Below are 20,008 nucleotides of genomic sequence, written 5' to 3'. Positions count from 1 at the left end.
GGACACCCAAATAAAAAGAAAGTGCATACAATAGTTAAACGTCTTACTAAACATACTACTGAGGGTGCAATGTGCTACTCATAGCAAAAACAACATGATGATGGACAGAGTGTTGAAACCTTTCATTTACTCGCTCCTAGTGTAGAGATCTGAGTTGAATCCATCATTCTTTTGCTCACTGTGCCACACCAGTAGTTGGGGTACTGAAGGTTGGTCAGGATTTAAGGGGAGTTGTGGGCTAACTTGTATTTATTTTTCTGCACTCACATATACATTGGAACACTGATATATCGGAAAAAAAAAAAAAAAAAAAAAAGAAAGCAAGGCCTTGAGAGATTCAACTAAATTGAATCAAGAAATTCCTTAGCAGGTATCTCCGAAAAAAAAAATCTTATCTGTCCCTTAAAAATCACTTTCAACTTTGCCGGAAAAAGCAAAAACACCTGGGCCCCCTTCACCTGAAACATAGAAATTAACTGACGCAGATGCCAGCGGCGCTCGACTGTCTCTGCACAAAGATCCGGACGGACAAAGAACTGACAGCCTTTGGCAGACCGCTTTTTATTAGGTCTAGCTAAATCAAATATAGATTCTCGGGCAAGAAAGTTGTTGAGACAGACCAAGATGGCTCGGGGATATGGATTACTAGCACTAGAAGAAGACTGTTTTTTCCTGGTTAGTGGGAAACGGTGTGCTCGTTGTATCTGAAGATTCCAGTCCCATTGAGTAAGCTCTGGGAAGGCCTCTGTGAAAAGTTCGACCATAAATTTTCGGGTGTCATTGCCCTCCTTGTTCTCCTCTATCCCCAGGACGCGGAAATTGTTCCTTCTGGCCCGATTCTCAAGGTCAGAGAGTTTCCATAGGATATCCTGGCGATGTTCTTTGACCTCCATAACTAGATCTTTCTGTGTTGTAACAGCATCTTCTAGGGCTGAAATTCGTTCTTCGGCCTCTGCGACCCTTGCAACAGTTTCAGCAGAGGACTTGATGACGCGGCGCAAGGAGTTTTGCATTTTACGGCAGACCCCTTGAGTACGGATATTTTCTTGCCTAGTGGCTTCTCTATGAATCATTATCGTGCGATAGATTGTCACAAGAGAGATTTCTTCGGGGATATCAAAAGAGTCCCCTCCAGTACTACCTGGGGTTGCGTGCAGATCAGATTGAGGCTGAGCCTCTCGACATAGACTCTGTGTATTTTTTGCAGTATGCTGGCAAGATGTCTTGGATCTGGGGACCTTGCGCACTGTGTCTGCCATCTTGTCCCTAGGAGGCTTGCTGAGTCGCCAATCAGCCACATCGCTATCGTTATCGTTATCCGACCATTGAAAATCTGGGTCATCCTCCTCCCCAGATCCAGAGTGATCAGACACTGAGTAGAATTTATCTGTAGACTCACTAACCTCGGACCCCTTAGCGTTATTAGAACGGTCAGCGGGTAACTCTAAAATAGCGGGTTTGGATGTATTAGGAAACTGAACTTCATTACCCAGAATGCAGCATGCCGTGACAGATACAGCTTTGGAAGAGCCGGGGGTCCGGGATACTTCCTGCTGGGTAGAGTTTAACATCACAGAAGGAGGTGAGTCTTGTACAGTAGAAATAGAGTGAGGAAGCGAGGAGTCATTAAATATTTGCAGATTTTCCCCCTCCATACCCGCCAAGTCATTGAAGACCGATGCGGCGTCCCTCAGAGTAACAGAAAGCGAGTTGGATGCTTCATTCGACTTCGGAGTTTTCTTTCTTACATCCAGCTTGTTAAAGATATCAGGAATCGTCTGCCCCTTAGCAGCCGTTGAAGAAAGAGAAACAGCAACAACAGAGTTCAAAGGAGAAGACTTGTCTGTGTTTTGAGCTCGGGGTTTCGAGTGTGCAGTACCGGAGGCTTTCAAATCCATGTCCTGTGTGTTACGGGCAGAACTGCGGGACTTCAGAGCAGCAGCCGCGGCTTTAGAAAGGGGTTTCGGCGGCATCCTCAATGACGAAAGAAAACGGTAGGAAGGAGCTCCGGGTATAGCAGCGGGTTTGAAGGGGGAGAGCTCCTAAGACGCCGTTCGAAATACGGAGAGAATCAGGCAGAAACAGCACTGCTTCAGAATGAGCGTAAGCCCAGTGATGTCCAGATGAAGAGCAAGGGTCATGAACGAATATCGTTATCCTTTCAGATTATTCATCAGGTTTATCTTCAAATGCAGTGCGAGATTCTCAAGAGCCCTGGTTTCGAGATCCGTTGTGGTCCGGCAGAGCGAACGCTGCCTCACTCGGCCGAGGTCACGGCCGCCATCTTGCTTTTTTTTTTTTTTTTTTTCATTATTTACTTGCAATTGTGGAGCAGACTATATCTTATACCGTTCTCTAGGTCCTAGGGGATGACCCAACTCGTGGAAATGAACTTCTGAACTTTCTTTTGTTGCTAAATTTGGGGTCATCCCCCCTTTTTTTATTCTTTTTCTTGCGAGGAGAAATTGTGGGTCCGGCGGAGCGTGGGGTGACGCTTACTCAACCATCACAAGGACTGCGGTCCTGTGCTCCGTATGGGGGGAGAGGGGCAAGGGGGAGTTTTGGGAGGGTGGGTGGGCTCAGCAGGGGGTGGGGAGGGTGGTTGGGTGGGCTCACTGGGTGGTGCTGTGGTGGTGGGTGGAAGTTTTGAATAGGGTTTTTCGAATAGTTATCAGCAGGATCATTACTAAAGTACTAAAGATATTGTTCACTTGTTTATTTTCAAAGATGTATATAGGAATACATTTCATAAAAATTCTAAATACTGCATTAGATATATTCTTTCTTTACCATAATCAATGGCTGGTCCTAGACTGACGTGTGCAACCTGGAATATTTGTGGACTGAATGATCCCAAGAAGCGTAGGATTTTTTATAAGATGCTACAGGTGATGCATGTGGACCTAATCTCTCTCCAGGAAACCCATATTCCCTGGGGTAACCATCGTCTTCTTAGATTTCCGGGCTATGACCTAGTCGCTTCCACTCGACAAACCTCTACTATCAGGGGTGTTGCCATAATTTTAAAAGCTGGGGTCGGGCGGGTTAAAAGGATTAAGCAGGACAACGCTGGCAGATGGCTAATCGCAGAATTACTGGTTAATAATTGTCCGCTTTCGGTGTGCTCGATATATGCATCTAATTTAGATGACCCACAGGTCCTGATGGACTTAAATTTGGAATTAGCTATATGGCCACACCCACTGATTTTTTGTGGGGATTTTAATATTAATATCCCTAGTCAGTTAGATATTATAAAGCATAGTGTCTATGTCGGGCGAAAGCCTCAAGTCTATAAGGCGCTACGTACGTTACTTTCAGAACATGGGTTGGTAGATCTATGGCATATCAATCACCCAACTCATGACGGGTTCACCTTTTACTCAACACCTCACCAAAAGATGGTCCGTATCGATTTTGTTTTTATGTCTCCCGAAGTTTTGGGATCTATTAAGATCCAAATCAATCCACGGACCATATCTGATCACAATCCCATTATCTTCAGCTTTTCATGGGATCGCTCTGTTAATCCGATTAGACCATGGACCTTTGATAGGAAGCTTTTGTTTGATAAATTATATCAGGAACGTATGTTGGTCTGGATCCCAGAGTTTTTCGAAATTAATAATTCTACCGCATCAGTTAGTATAGTCTGGGACACTTTCAAAGCCGCTCTACGCGGTGAAACCAAGAGAATTGCATCCTATCGCTGGCAAACAGAGCAACAGATTCTCAAAAATAGAGTAGAAGCACTTCAACAAGCAGAGCTAGACTTAAGTACCAACATCCGTAGGGGTGAGGATGTAATAATCAGCCAGAAAGCAGTCGCTTTGGCCAAATCTAATCTCCTGGATCCTCTCTATGAGGATATAGCAACTAAGTATTTTCAATTTCGATCCTCAATGTACGAGGTGGGGGAAGCTGCTGGAAAGGTTCTAGCAAAACGTTTACAGCAAAGGGCTATAGCTAGCCAAATCCTCAGGGTTAAGGATCAGGCCGGTATAATTCAGGACTCTCCTAAGGGAGTTCTGAACACGTTTGTCGATTTTTACTCGACCCTTTACACTGAGGAGTCTAATATATCTGAGCAGCAACAAACCCGTTTAGCGCAATTTTTTGAATCTTCTGATACCCAGAAGGTTTCTACCGATCAGAATCTAACTCTCGCTGAACCCATCAGTTGGGAAGAGATTTTAGTTGCTATGAAATCTCTTTCTAACGGTAAAGCAGCTGGGCCTGATCTTATTCACCTAGAATTTTATAAGACTTTCTCATACCTATTTAAGAAGCAGCTGCTAGAAGTCTTTCAACTTGCCCAGTTGGGGGTTATCCCCGACTCTTGGCGGCAGTCAACAATTGTACTATTTAAGAAAAAGGGTAAGGATGAACTAAACCCCGCATCATATCGACCTATAGCACTCATAAACACTGATAGTAAAATCTATTCAAGGATTTTAGCTTTTCGGTTAGCTCAAATAATTTCTCCTTTAGTCTCTCTCCGTCAGCACGGGTTCATCCCTGGTAGGGACACGACTGATCATATCAAGCGGGTTATTGCCCTCCTAGATTGGGCCAAGGTCACAAATTCTCCCCTCGGGGTGATCCTGTTGGACGCCGAGAAGGCGTTCGACAGGGTCTCCTGGGGGTACCTATGGGCTGTCCTGCATTGGAAAGGTATTGCGCCGGAATTCATTCTGGCTTTACAAACCCTGTATATATCCCCAATTGCTAAAATACGTATTTCAGGGAATGAATCATCTTATTTCCCGATCAGCAGGGGCACCAGACAAGGATGCCCCTGTTCTCCCCTCCTTTTTGCTCTATTCATTGATCCTTTTCTGTCCCTTATAGAAAAGTCTCAAAATATTTCTCCAATTATAGCTCATGGTATTGAATATAAGGCACTGGCATATGCCGATGATATAGTAGTATTAACAGATAATGTTGCTGGCTCTTTTCCGGCATTGGAGACTTTAGCAGCTCAATTTGGCTCAATTTCGGGTTATAAGTTAAATATTGCAAAAACGCAAATCCTACAAACGTCGGCTATGCCAGTATCTCAGATTCCTATCAGCTCACAGGCAACATACTTAGGCGTTCAGATTTCGGCTGCAGTCGAACAGATTCCTGACCTGAACTATTTTCCTGTTATTGATTTGCTTCATAATAAACTAGAAAGGTTGAATCATCTTCACCTTTCTTTATTTGGGCGTTGTAATGTTCTCAAAATGTTCGTCCTCCCTAAATTTTTATATCTATTTAGATCTATCCCATTATTAATTACTAGCCCTACTCTAATAAGAGCTCAAAGGATTTGTCAAAGGTTTTTATGGACATACCGTAAGCCAAGAAGGGCCACCAAATGGCTGTGCCTCCCGCAGGACCGTGGGGGTTGGTCAGTTCCGAATTTAGTTTACTATTACTGGGCAGCCATGATCCAGCAATTTGTTTTCCCATTATCAGGGGAGACTGTTGAGACATCACTCCATTTGGTACCATCTATATACTCAATTGCACTAGGCGACGCCACAAAAGGAATACTAACTCGTATTCTTGAACCAAGTTATTTCAAGAAAACTAGATTCAAGGTGCTGTGGGCTCTATTTTCGATTTGGCAGAAAGTCCGCCGTCATTTTTTGATTCCTAAGCTTAATTACTATACACCATTAAATGCCTCTGGATTACTTCCAGCAATATTTCAAGAGGGTGTAGTCTCTATCTGGGCTTCTTATGGTCTGAGACATATTGGAAATCTCGCCGATTCTGGCCAGATGGCCTCTTTTCAGTTTTTAAAACATACGTTTAAATTACAGCATAATCACTTCTTTAAATATTTATAAATACGAAGTTTTCTCGATAAAATCTCTTTGTTGAACCCAAGTTTGTTTGATAAAATTCCGATAGTTGAACTAATTCAAAGGAAAGCAAAAATAGGGACTCTATATCAATCTTTTTTGTCTCAACTCCCAGATGACCTATCAGATCACAATAACAAATGGGCGATTAAATTTGGAGTACCTAGTATTGACTTAAAATTTCCATTGGTCTTAGCTAGGACCACTTTGGTTTCCGGTACCCTTCGCACTCAAAGCTATATGGCCATGTTCAATCTCTACTACACACCTGCAAAATTGGTCAGATGGGGGACGGCTATCGGGGGTAAAAGCTCAACCTGTGCAAGATGCAAATTTCCGTCTGCAGATTCGCTTCATATGTTTTTTGACTGCCCCGAGCTGTTGCTTTTTATTAATCAAATTGAAACTTTTCTAATACAGATTACTCATACTCCAATCAAAATCTCTGCAGAAATGGTAATTACCGGTTATCAATATTCTATGGCCCCTGAGAGACCAGGCCACATACAGGCCTTCTTGTTTATCGCAATGGCAATGGTCAGACTTTGTATTACTTCTCTTTGGATAAATTCTGAGCCACCTACTTTTCCTCAGTGGCAGGCTAGGATGTTGGCCTGGTTTAAATTAGAAAATGCTGTACAAAAGTTTAGAGGAAATACACGACGCCTAATTGCTTTCAAGAATTGGGCTCCTTTTCAAGAATGGTTGATAAATTAATAATCTATCTCAGTCTATGTATTGCTACTATCTATACATTTTTGTACGATTTTGCTTTTAGTTTCAAAACCAAACATATTTTTGTTGTATAATTCCCTTTTTTTTTTCAGTCTATATGACTTTAGTTTCATGTATAAAAAGTTTAGAGGATTGGCTTGATGTTTATCTGTTCTCAAGAATTGGGCTCCCTGTCTAGAATGGTCGACAAATTAATAATTTATATGAGTTTTTCTGCATTGCCTTCATGTATACTTCTATGTATGATCTTGCTTCTAGTTCTTTAACCTAATGTATCTTTGTCGTACAATTTTTTTCTTCTTCATGGCTATCTGTTTGTAAGATTATGATTTCATTGCTAATTCCTCCCCCACCACCACGGGGGGTATGTAACCTAAAAAAATTAAAATAAAATAAAAAAAATAAAAAAAAGGAACACTGATATATCACTCTATGATGTTCACTGTTGGTGACTGCAATGTAACACTGTGCTATGTTATTGTTTTGTAAATACTGTCTAAATATCACTGAATGATATTTAATCCTAAAAGCTGTCATCTGCTATCACCAACAGATTCCTTGGACTGCATGAAATGCCCAGAGGATCACTGGTCAAATTACAAAAAAGACAAATGCATACCTAAGGGAATTGAATTTTTGTCCTACGCAGAACCACTGGGTATCATCTTGGCTTCAGTAGCATTATTTCTCTTCTTCAATGCCATTGGTGTATTATGTATTTTTATAATGTATCGGAACACCTCAGTTGTGCGGGCTAACAATGTCTGCCTTAGTTATTTTCTCCTTGTTGCTCTTATGCTGTGTTTCCTCTGTTCCTTGGTTTTTATTGGCATGCCTAGCAGAGTGACCTGCATGCTCCGTCAAGTGATTTTTAGTGTAACATTCTCACTTGCTATTTCTTGTGTGATGGCTAAAACATTAACAGTGGTCATTGCCTTTAGAGCCACCAAGCCGAACAGCAAATTAAGGTTATGGATTGGCTCCAGGACTTCTTACATCATCATGCTGGTTTGCTCTGTTATAGAGTTTTCTATTGGAATTACTTGGCTAGGAACCTCACCTCCATTTCCAGAACTTAACAACAGTGCAGACAGCTGGAAGATCATAGCAGAGTGCAACGAGGGATCCATTCAGATGTTCTACTCTACATTGACCTTTTTGGGACTATTGGCATGCATAAGTTTTGGGATAGCATTCATGGCTCGGAATTTGCCAGACAGCTATAATGAAGCCAAGTTTATCACATTCAGTATGCTGGTGTTCATCAGTGTCTGGCTCTCTTTTATCCCAGCTTACCTCAGCACAAAAGGAAAATATATGGTGGCAGTAGAAATTTTTGCGATCTTGTCTTCTGGGGCAGGCCTTCTGTACTGCATCTTTTCTCCAAAAATATATATTATCTTTCTGAGACCTGAGAGGAACACAAGAGAACGCTTAATCACAAAATCAACGGAGACCACCAGAGCTAGATAGAATTGTTTTGCCGATGATGATAATGTGTTACTAGTCCTTAAAAGAGGCCAATCAAATGATATGCGATTAATTGTGCTCCCTTGTCCCCTCAGTTTGTACATTGATGATATTTTCTCAATTATTGCACTGCTCTAAAGTATTGATCTTGAGCTCACCATGCTCCAGAAATTCTAGTTAAAAGAAATGCTTCCATCTCTTCATTGAATAGTACTTGGAGCAACAAACCCCTTGAAAGACAAAGGGGCCGTTTTATATCTTGGCGGTAATTTGCAATGGTGACAAACTATCCTTACCACCAAGATAATGGTACCCCAGGTGGAACACTGGTGTAACCATGGGGAATATCTGCCATGGTTAGAGCCCTCCAATGGCCCGACAGAGTAAGGACCATCGTAGAATTGGCTATATATCCGCCCGCCCAATGAGAATGGGCAAATATCGAGTTGTTTTTTTGCTGTCCATCACCCGCAGCCAAACACTGGTATTGAGGGACATTAAAAAATAAATAAGGCCCCCTAGCCACGGGAGATAACTTCTATGGCAAGGGGGTCATTATCTTTTTCTTTTTGATAATAAAACAAAGAAAACTGTTTGGTGCAAGGCTATGCCTTGCACCAAAGAGCAAAATGCATTGACTGGAACAGCAGTGACGGCGGATCATGCCAATGCTTTATAATGATCACCAGCTTGGCAGTCATTTATAAATCTGATGGCTCGTTGCCCTGGCAGAACAATGATTCGACAGCCAATAAATATAGCTGGCCCAAAGTTTGTCACAAAAAGTGTATGAAAATGAGACTGTACTTCTACTCTGCCCATTTATATTTCTTCAGTTTCCGCCTGAGGTCCTGGAAATGCCATGGACCAGGGGGCTAAGTACAATTCTTTGAACTATGCTGGTGCTGAAGTATGTTTTAGTTGCACTGCATGGTCTGTGCCACAGCAGATGTATGATGTTACAACGCATGCTTTTACAACGCATGCTGTTACAACAAAATTTTTACAACGCAAATGCAGTGACAACGCAAATCTTTACAACGCAAGTCTTTACATCGACTTGCACTAGATGGCGTGCTAACATTAAAAAAGTGTAATTTACTATTCTAACTCCAGTCCACGTAACAGTAGGGAAGGTGTTTGGATAGTAAACTACACTATTTTTAATGTTAGCACGCCATCTAGTGCAAGTCGATGTAAAGACTTGCGTTGTAATGGCATGCGTTGTCAATGCATTTGCGTTGTAACAGTTTCGTTGTAATGGTAGTGCGATGTAAAAGTTGCGTTGTAAAGGTTGTTCCCCGTGCCACAGCACATCCTCAATGGGTGGCCCCAGCACAGGCTTGGACAGCTGCACCCTATTATCAAAAGAAAATGTGGCGTTCACAATTAGTGATACCTCTCATGAGTCTATTTATGTTTCTACTGACTCAGACCAGATGATGGTATATGTCTAAAACAAAATAAATATATACTAAATAAATCAATGTTCACATAAATTAATGACTAACTATATAAATCTGTCTATTGGGAGAAGCCATACGATGGCCCTATGTTCAAGGAAAAAGTTGTTAATATCTTCACCACTGATGCATTCCCTAAAATGAAACCACCATGCTCTATGGCTTTAATAATGGTCATGCTTTGTGATACTGCAATGATTGTACCAATAAAGAAGACAGTTTTTTAATCTCGAACACTGATCTACCCTGGTTTCCTGGTATTAGGTAGCACTGAGATTTAGGAACATCAGGAAATTCTCTGGGGTCATTTGAGTCATTCTCATGGACACAAAAGCCTTAAGAGAGATTTAAATAAAAGTGTGCCCTTTCCTAATGATGGGAACCATTTCTTAACCGCCCCTTGCCAAAGGCCACTGCTCTTTTCCCCTTTGGGAGCAGGGTAGGGGGAGTCTCTCTCTTTCACACTTATTTTTTGCAATGTGAACAAGGCTCAGAATATCTGAAATCTGTGCCGCTTCGTTATTTATGCCTGGGCAAGGAGGGTGAAGTCACACAAGACTGTCCTGGTCCACAGGCAAGGATGTGAGGAGGAAGAAAACATATCTCGTCCTGGGCAAGTTTGTGAGTGGGAGACAATAGCTATCCTGTACCCTTACGAAGTCTGGGAAAGTTTGCTCCTGTGTAGGGTAGAAGCACATCCCTATCCAGGGTGGGAATGGAAAAGGAGCTTCCATGAAATTGGTGACATGTATTGGAAGGGCATTCTTAATAGAACACAATATGCTCTTTGTGGTGAAAAAGGTTTCCAAGTACCATTGCACTGATGCAAGATATTTTGTGTGAATGCAATTGTACAATATGTACACTTCTGGACACACGCAAATTGGACTATGAAGACGGGCTAGAAGATTCGCAGGCAGATGGCTGTGCCGTGGCCTGGGCTCCCTGGTTCTCTTACTACACTTTTCCACCAGTAATGGTGACCTAGGAAGTTTTGCTGCACAAGGCGCCTTCTTCACTATCCTCCATGGCTGCATTTAGCCAGCTCGAGCATCTCACGGACTCATTTACTCTAAGGTTTGCCTTGATCATGCCATGGAAAAGACTGTCGCTGCTCCCTAAGATAATTAGGGGCTCATTTGCAAGCCCTGTGAACCACCAGAACATCCCTTTTAATGACACTCAGGTGCCGCACACTACAGAGCCATATCTACGAGGCCACGTAAAGCCAACCTGTGTGACTTTTCATGGCCTCGTAGATATGGTGTGAGGCAAGGGAGAGCAAGTCACTGCGTTGCCTCACACTGCAATAGGGAATTGTTCCATTGGCGTTAGGGTGGGTGTTCCCACGTAACACCTAGGGCATTCGACACATTCATGAATATATAGTCCTGGGGAAGACCCCATGCTGATGTTATTCAACTACACTCACATTTTTTCTTGCGGGTGGAAACGTATACGTAATCTGAATAAGTGTTCCATGTCCAAGTAGACATATTTACGTTAGGATGTAAAAACATATGTCTGCCTAGGGAGCAACAGTGATTTCTTGCACGCTCAAACGATCCCTGTTTTTATGTTTTTTTGTTGTTATTCCTGTTAATTATCTACATGTTCCATTGTGTTCATTTTTATGTAATATATCCAGCACATTTGCTTGTAAACTTTAACTCCTATGCATGTGTCCTGTCTTTTGAACATTGATATGTATGTCAGCGTATACGAAATATGATTTTTTAATATATATCGCTCCCATTTTTGCAGTCCTGCGTGTTTTCGTTATTATTTTGTATCAATATATTTCAATGTAACTTTGATTGTTAGTCCTAAGTAACGGTGGACTGGCCTTGAAAAATATATAAGTAGTTGCATACCTCATGGCAAAATCTGCATGTTACTGGGATACCCCATTGATATTAATGGTCATGGATAAAGAAAGGCCCATTGTGTGAAAGAGAGTGGGGCTCGGAAGGAGCATCTTTTGGCAAGGATAAAGAGTTGTAATGAATGTAGGGAGGAACCAAAGAATGTTTAGAAAGTGCAGAACAAGGAGAAGAAGCCTCGAGCATAGTTGCCAACTTTTTGATGTTGGAAGATGAAATACAGTTAAACATATGACCTAGAATTTTAGAAAGTTCTTTTATGGGTACAATTGGGAGTTGCACTGTGACTAGATTGAGATTCCCTTTAGGCTTTAAAACGTACACCTCTTTGCTCCTTCTCTGTTATGTGCTTAATGCTATGCAATATGCTTTACTTTTGAGAACTTGTACTGAAGTTCTGCTATGCTGACATCTTTTTTAATTTCTATGAGTTAATAGGGTTTCCCAGGTGTTGAGTAGTACTGTTTTTTTCTCTTCTTTTTAGATAATCTCATGTACAGGCAAGAGGATTGATGCTTTCCATCTACTCATTAAACTGTTTTCATTATATTATGCATGGCTGCTACTGAATTCCTCACTTGTTACCTGTTATTGAGAATCTACGTCATTCACCATTTTGGCTATCCTTTAGTGATTTTGTACTTTTATACTATGTTTCTGTAATTGATTTATATCAGATTGGCTTTGGATTGGTAATGAATCCATACTTAATTCCATCAATTGACTCTGAGCTTTACTGTGTGACCAAATGGGTTACACTGTCATTTCGTAAACTTCTAAGTTGTACACAAACTCCTTTTATTTTCTCCAAGAACCTGGAACTTTCCATTGCAGGGGGGGCCGTGAAGACAGAGTCCTGTTCAATGCATTATCATGGTCAGCTTCCTCCGGTCAATAATTCAGGGCTACTAGCCACAGAATGTAGAAGAATCCCCTGAATGAACTTTTCACGCATGGAGTTGAGAAACGAGAGAGGCTCTGCTGGAATAAAAAACAGAAGGCTAATATAGCACAGCCTCCATTTACGGAAGTGCCCAGTGGGCTGAAGAACACAATCAGGGCAAGAAACACAATTCAAGGAGGGCTGACCATGTTTCTTAAGTGCTGCATGGGCGAAGGAATGCCCTCCAAAGGCTGGGCTGGTCTTGGGAGGATTGCGCTCCGGACAATCGGCCACCACCTGCTGTAATCAGCCAAACCATCAACACCCTAAAAAATGAAAAATATTTAAGAAGGGGACTAATGAACTGTGAAAAGTAGAAGAAAGCGCACTGGCACAAAACTGAAATTAAAGAGGAAAACATGGGAGAGGATGTGACATTACAGCCAGAGCAGCCGACTTTAGCATTGGAAAGCAGGTTCGAGTCTGGGTGTTACCTCACCATCCTGTGATTGGGGGAAAAAAAGGTGATCTTGCAGTGTCTAAAGAATCAGTGTAACGGGCGCTCGTGTAAAGCAATCCAATACCTTGTGGTGATGTACTCTGTATAAAACTGCAAAACTGTATTGTTGTAAACAAAAGCTAAAGGTGCAGGTGTGACAAATCAATGAAATGAGACGTACATTTGTCTTTGCTTCAACATCACTGAAGTGAAGTTCTCTGTATTGTGTGTGAAATGCAGGGCGGCCAAAGACAGTTTGGCCTGATTACAAGTGTAGAGGCTGTTATATCTGATACATAAGAATACCACGGGTATCTTATTGATCGGGTGCGATAAATAGCTCCTATTACAAGCTTGGGGGGAATAATATGCACCAACATCCCCATGGTAGAGTAAATACCCTGCACATTTCCCCTCCTAGATTTCTGCAGGTTTGAGTTGCCGAAAGTCAATGAAGTTTGAGGTATTTAACACATCTGATAATGGGTTTATGCCGGGGTCGGAATTAACCGACCCTCTTGAAACCAGGCCTTGTGCGGGGCCTGCTGACAGCTGTAGCCAGTGGCGTAACAAAGGCCCCCGCAGCCCCCGCGGTGCGGGGAGGGCTGGGCTTCAAGGGATACATTCAGCACAGTACCCTGGCGTGACAGCTCCTGACTGACTCCGGAGGGGGGCCTTCCTGTAGGTTGCAGGGGACCCCTCAAGTTTCGTGACGCTAGTGGCTCAGCGAGCACGGTAGGATGACTACACATTAGCATCACCATTCCAGCCATTGTAGAAATGTAGAGGAATACGAGTACTGAGATTGGAATTGCATTTATATAGCTCTTACTACGCCTGGCGTGGCTTTGAAGCGCTTTGTATACGCACGAGTTAGCAAAGCGAAACACTGAAATCAGAACGAGTGGAAATGTACCCAGGACAGGGCGATGTGTGACCGCAAATAACCCTGAGCGAAAACAACGGTATTCAGAGATTCTAAGGCTGCTCTGAAAGGGTTATTTATTGAGTGCAAGGCTTATTAAAAAGGTGAGGAGCAGAGGATGTTTGAACTATACATTTGCAAGGTCTGCTTGCTGCAATAGGGCGCTCACGGCAGACTAAACATGGTCGCACGGTTGAATCTGCATTTCAAGTGAAAGGAAATGCAGTTCAGACGCTTCGGCTCTGCAAAGGCCCTTCTGTTATTGCCGTAGAGCACTCCTGGAAGGCGTGGGTGCCCTCGCGGAGGGCTTAAGCAGAATTAGCAAAGTAGTTCCCTGAAAATAAGCAGTGGAAGGACACAAGAAAAGATGATACACACCGATGGAGGGACAGGCACAAAATGGACCACTGCCTTTCGTTTAAGCCTGAGGCGGCGTGACGCAGGAGGTCCCAGCAGTTGTACCGGGGACCCTCCTTGAAAGGGGGCGTCCTCGGGAAATGATGCAATTCCCACTGCTGCGTCGCTGCTCAGCTGGCTTCCAGCACTTGCACCAGCCTTTTAAAAGATGTTGATTGATGGTATTGGAAGGTGCCACTTTTGTACTGGCACTGCCCACTCATTACCAGGCAGAGGATGGTCTGTGGGAAGGCAGGTGGCAATCAAGGGATGCACACAGGTGAGTGATGGAAGCCAAGTCCCTTGGCGCGCCTAGCCCATGGAGGGGAAGAGTCCATAAAAGGAGCCACCCCTGAGAAGCCACTGGCTCCTGGGTCACTGCACACACGGGCACGGAGCTCCTGGGCACAGGGGTCGGAGACTGCAGACTTGTCTGACAATTCAGTAAGTGCTATTTTGATGAACCAAATGTTTACTTATATTCCTTCATTTTCACAAGTTTGGGCCAGAGAACCTATTTTCATGCTGTTAAAAACCTTGTTATGGGTGGATTTTATTTGGGATGGGGTTATGCATAAGCACATTATAGAAAACTGTGAAAGGCAGGGGGTTAAGCAGCACCATTTTTTTAAAATCAAACAAGAATGTGAGTTATGGGGAGAGCAGTATGTAGGAGGTGGTCTTGGGAGAAGATCAGACAGAGGGGATTCCAGAGCTGTGTATAATATGCGGTTTAATGTCAGCGCTGTGCAGCAGGCTGGAAACAGTAACAGTATGGGGCATGGCTGACTGCGGAGGGCCTCTCGGTACCTTAGGGGCCCCCACCTCTGGTGTGCCACTGTTAGTTCAAGCACTCTGGCCTCACAGCAGCCGCCATTGGACGGAGGCTGGAAACAGTAACAGTATGGGGCAGGGCTGTCTGCAGAGGGCCTCTGGGTTCCTTAGGCTGCCTCCACCTCTGGTGTGCCACTGTTAGTTCAAGCACTCTGGCCTCACAGCAGCCGCCATTGGAGGGAGGCTGGAAACAGTAACAGTATGGGGCAGGGCTGTCTGCAGAGGGCCTCTGGGTTCCTTAGGCTGCCTCCACCTCTGGTGTGCCACTGTTAGTTCAAGCACTCTGGCCTCACAGCAGCCGCCATTGGAGGCAGGCTGGAAACAGTAACAGTATGAGGCAGGGCTGTCTGCAGAGGGCCTCTGGGTTCCTTAGGGGCCCTCACCTCTGGTGTGCCACTGTTAGTTCAAGCACTCTGGCCTCACAGCAGCCGACATTGGACGGAGGCTGGAAACAGTAACAGTATGGGGCCTGGCTGACTGCGGAGGGCCTCTGGGTTCCTTAGGATGCCCCCACCTCTGGTGTGCCACTGTTAGTTCAAGCACTCTGGCCTCACAGCAGCCGCCATTGGAGGGAGGCTGGAAACAGTAACAGTATGGGGCAGGGCTGACTGTGGAGGGCCTCTGGGTTCCTTAGGATGCCTCCACCTCTGGTGTGCCACTGTTAGTTCAAGCACTCTGGCCTCACAGCAGCCGCCATTGGAGGCAGGCTGGAAACAGTAACAGTATGAGGCAGGGCTGTCTGCAGAGGGCCTCTGGGTTCCTTAGGGGCCCTCACCTCTGGTGTGCCACTGTTAGTTCAAGCACTCTGGCCTCACAGCAGCCGACATTGGACGGAGGCTGGAAACAGTAACAGTATGGGGCCTGGCTGACTGCGGAGGGCCTCTGGGTTCCTTAGGATGCCCCCACCTCTGGTGTGCCACTGTTAGTTCAAGCACTCTGGCCTCACAGCAGCCGCCATTGGAGGGAGGCTGGAAACAGTAACAGTATGGGGCAGGGCTGACTGTGGAGGGCCTCTGGGTTCCTTAGGATGCCTCCACCTCTGGTGTGCCACTGTTAGTTCAAGCACTCTGGCCTCACAGCAGCCGCCATTGGAGGGAGGCTGGAAACAGTAACAGTATGGGGCAGGGCTGACTGTGGAGGGCCTCTGGGTTCCTTAGGATGCCTCCACCTCTGGTGTGCCACTGTTAGTTCAAGCACTCTGGCCTCACAGCAGCCGCCATTGGACGGAGGCTGGCATGGTCCCACCTATTCTGGTGGACAGAGCGGCAGGGGACTTATTAACATACTTATTTAAATTTATTTTATTTATTTATTTATTTAAAATATTTATAAAGCGCGACTGTCACCTGGCAGGTATCCTGGCGCTGGTAGCTACTCCTGTGGTTTATTGACGGGGGTGAACTGGGCTGGCCGAATTTTTATAGGGGTGAAGGAAAGAGCCATGCAAGCATCCATGAGTAAAACACGGTGCCGGGCATGTGAAAGCAAACAAGGAAATGCATACATGGGTGTGTGGGAAAAGGAAAGGTCTGGGCAACCTTTTAATTAAGCTGTAGCAATCAGAGTCATTTCTATAATCGTGCATTACTCTTGTGATGTGAAATTACCAAAAATAAAGTGATTTTGTCCGCTCGTGAAATTAAAAGTAATTTTAGGCAAAAATCCTACAGCAGGAGCACAGGTACAAGGAACTTAGTAAGCTGCTACTGACTTCCGCTGCTGCTCATATTTGTTGTGCGTTTAGGGCTGTGTTCTTAGTGCAAAATGTATCCTCGGCCCATTTTGGTTCTGAGGTTGAATTTTACAATGCAAAATAGTGCTAAATAGAGGTTTGCACGCCTAGTGTAATTTCACGTAACATTTTTGTAATTACACTAAAGCAAATTACACGAGTTACACCCTCCCTTAGTAAGCACCCCTCTCAGGGCGAAAGGTCAAATGATTGAGTGCCCACTTGCACATTTGGAAAGGGCAGAGGTGAACCGGACAGGGTGCCATCCGGGGATAGAAAGTGGGGGAGGGACCCTGCCTCCTCCATCGTCATCTTGTGTCTGCCACCCTCACCCTCCCACCAAAACGCAAAACCAATCACGCTGATGACAGGGTACATCTGCAGCAGAGACTTCCGACAGGCACATAGGGAAACATACAAAATAAACAATCATCATAATATACTGTTTAGGGGAAGATGTGCCGGGGCTCCGACCCTAAGGTGTTGACTCGCACTATGGTCTGTCCACTAAAGCGTATCTGAAGGTGCACTCAAGCAACTTCTAGGCGCTTACAGGTTAGATTCAGTTGTTTGCATGTTGCAAGTGAGTGCAACTAATAGAATCCTGGGGCGTTTGGTGCCCTGCCGTTGATGTTTCCCTCTCCAAATGCCACATCAGAATTCAAGGGCGCAGCTCCTGTTGGTGCAACAGGTGCAGTGGTACCGGGACCAACTGAACCCTGCTAATTGCTACATTTTACTAGCCCAACAACAGTCAAAAGGGACCATTTTCCTTGCTTGCACCAGGGCCCCTGCCCACCGTTCTCTGCCACTTTCAGAATGCCCTCTCTCACCCCTCTTGGAATGGAGTGAGGAGTGCGAGCGCCGACATGAAGCTCTTTGCCTCTTGGCACTGTTGTCAGTGTTACCAGCACCAGGCCCTCTCGCCCTTAAAGAAAAGTTCGCTCTGTTTCGAACCAGCTCCACCGTCCTTGCCCACTCTTTGTTTAATGCAGATGGGCCAGGGATGGGGGCATATGGGGCTGTGATGGCACATATTAGGTTGCACTGGCCTTGAAGGTTTACAAGGCCAAGGTGCGAAAAGAGAGCTGCTTGGAGTATATAGGTGGTTCCTCTGCTTGTCTGGATGCCCCGAGCATTTGTAGCAATAGCTGCCCATACCGTGCTGCTGCATGGTGATACCTGTGCATACGAGGCAGTAGCGAGCATCCTAGGGTGCAGCAGCGAGCATGCTAGGGTGCACTTGTGCATGCGAGGCTGTAGGGAGCATCCTAGGGTGCAGCAGCGAGCATCCTAGGGTGTGCTTGTGCATACAAGGCTGTAGGGAGCATCCTAGGGTGCACTTGTGCATACGAGGCTGTAGCAACCATCCAAGGGTGCCTTGTGCATACGAGGCTGCATGCGCTTGTGCACACGAGGCTGCAGCGAGCATCCTAGGGTGCACTTGTGCATACGAGGCTGCATGCGCTTGTGCATACGAGGCTGCAGCGAGCATCCTAGGGTGCACTTGTGCATACGAGGCTGCATGCGCTTGTGCATACGAGGCTGCAGCGAGCATCCTAGGGGGCACTTGTGCATATGAGGCTGCAGGGAGGATCCTAGGGTGCACTTGTGCATATGAGGATGCAGCGAGCAACCTAGGGTGCACTTGTGCATACGAGGCTGCAGCGAGCATCCTAGGGTGCACTTGTGCATACGAGCATACGAGGCTCCAGCAAGCATCCTAGGGTGAGCTTGTGCATTCGAGGCTGCAGCGAGCATCCTAGTGTGCACTTGTGCACATAGGGCTGCAGTGAGCATCCTAGGATGCACTTATGCACATAGGGCTGCAGTGAGCAGCTTAGGGTAACCTTGTGCATACGAGGATCCAGCGAGCATCCTAGGGTGCGCTTGTGCATACAAGGCTGCAGCGAGCATCCTAGGGGGCACTTGTGCATATGAGGCTGCAGGGAGAATCCTAGGGTGCACTTGTGCATACGAGGCTGCAGCGAGCATCCTAGGGTGCACTTGTGCACATAGGGCTGCAGTGAGCATCCTAGGGTGCACTTGTGCATACGAGCATACGAGGCTCCAGCGAGCATCCTAGGGTGCACTTGTGCATACGAGGCTGCAGCGAGCATCCTAGGGTGCACTTGTGCATATGAGCATACAAGGCTCTAGCGAGCATCCTAGGGTGCGCTTGTGCATACGAGGCTGCACCGAGCATCCTAGTGTGCACTTATGCACATAGGGCTGCAGTGAGCATCCTAGGGTGCACTTATGCACATAGGGCTGCAGTGAGCAGCTTAGGGTGACCTTGTGCATATGAGGCTCCAGCGAGCATCCTAGGATGCGCTTGTGCATACGAGGCTGTAGCGAGCATCCTAGGGGGCACTTGTGCATATGAGGCTGCAGGGAGGATCCTAGGGTGCACTTGTGCATACGAGGCTGCAGCGAGCATCCAGGGTGCACTTGTGCACATAGGGCTGCAGTGAGCATCCTAGGGTGCACTTATGCACATAGGGCTGCAGTGAGCAGCTTAGGGTAACCTTGTGCATACGAGGATCCAGCGAGCATCCTAGGGTGCGCTTGTGCATACAAGGCTGCAGCGAGCATCCTAGGGGGCACTTGTGCATATGAGGCTGCAGGGAGAATCCTAGGGTGCACTTGTGCATACGAGGCTGCAGCGAGCATCCTAGGGTGCACTTGTGCACATAGGGCTGCAGTGAGCATCCTAGGGTGCACTTGTGCATACGAGCATACGAGGCTCCAGCGAGCATCCTAGGGTGCACTTGTGCATACGAGGCTGCAGCGAGCATCCTAGGGTGCACTTGTGCATATGAGCATACAAGGCTCTAGCGAGCATCCTAGGGTGCGCTTGTGCATACGAGGCTGCACCGAGCATCCTAGTGTGCACTTATGCACATAGGGCTGCAGTGAGCATCCTAGGGTGCACTTATGCACATAGGGCTGCAGTGAGCAGCTTAGGGTGACCTTGTGCATATGAGGCTCCAGCGAGCATCCTAGGATGCGCTTGTGCATACGAGGCTGTAGCGAGCATCCTAGGGGGCACTTGTGCATATGAGGCTGCAGGGAGGATCCTAGGGTGCACTTGTGCATACGAGGCTGCAGCGAGCATCCAGGGTGCACTTGTGCACATAGGGCTGCAGTGAGCATCCTAGGGTGCACTTGTGCATACGAGGCTGCAGCGAGCATCCTAGGGTGCACTTGTGCATACAAGCATACGAGGCTCCAGCGAGCATCCTAGGGTGCACTTGTGCATACGAGGCTGCAGCGAGCATCCTAGGGTGCACTTGTGCATACGAGCATACAAGGCTCTAGCAAGCATCCTAG

General features: G+C 45.8%; 2 protein-coding genes across 2 annotated transcripts in view; both read left to right on the top strand.

The window, feature by feature from the left end:
* LOC146796867 (extracellular calcium-sensing receptor-like) overlaps window positions 1-8,063 on the top strand; it is a 108,661-nt gene extending 100,598 nt beyond the window's left edge. The window contains exon 7 of the mRNA XM_085630249.1: window positions 7,144-8,063. Coding sequence (XP_085486375.1) covers window positions 7,144-8,063 — 920 coding nt within the window. The remainder of the gene's footprint in view (window positions 1-7,143) is intronic.
* Window positions 8,064-14,502: 6,439 nt separating this feature from the next.
* LOC146796866 (extracellular calcium-sensing receptor-like) overlaps window positions 14,503-20,008 on the top strand; it is a 187,200-nt gene continuing 181,694 nt past the window's right edge. Inside the window, exon 1 of the mRNA XM_085631404.1 lies at window positions 14,503-14,553. The gene's annotated coding sequence lies outside the window, so the exon portion shown is untranslated. The remainder of the gene's footprint in view (window positions 14,554-20,008) is intronic.

This window comes from Triturus cristatus, chromosome 10 (assembly GCF_964204655.1).
Source record: "Triturus cristatus chromosome 10, aTriCri1.1, whole genome shotgun sequence".
NCBI classification, from domain to species: Eukaryota; Metazoa; Chordata; class Amphibia; order Caudata; family Salamandridae; genus Triturus; species Triturus cristatus.
The sequence above is the reverse complement of the archived record's forward strand: the minus strand, read 5'-3'. Positions and strand labels throughout refer to the sequence as shown.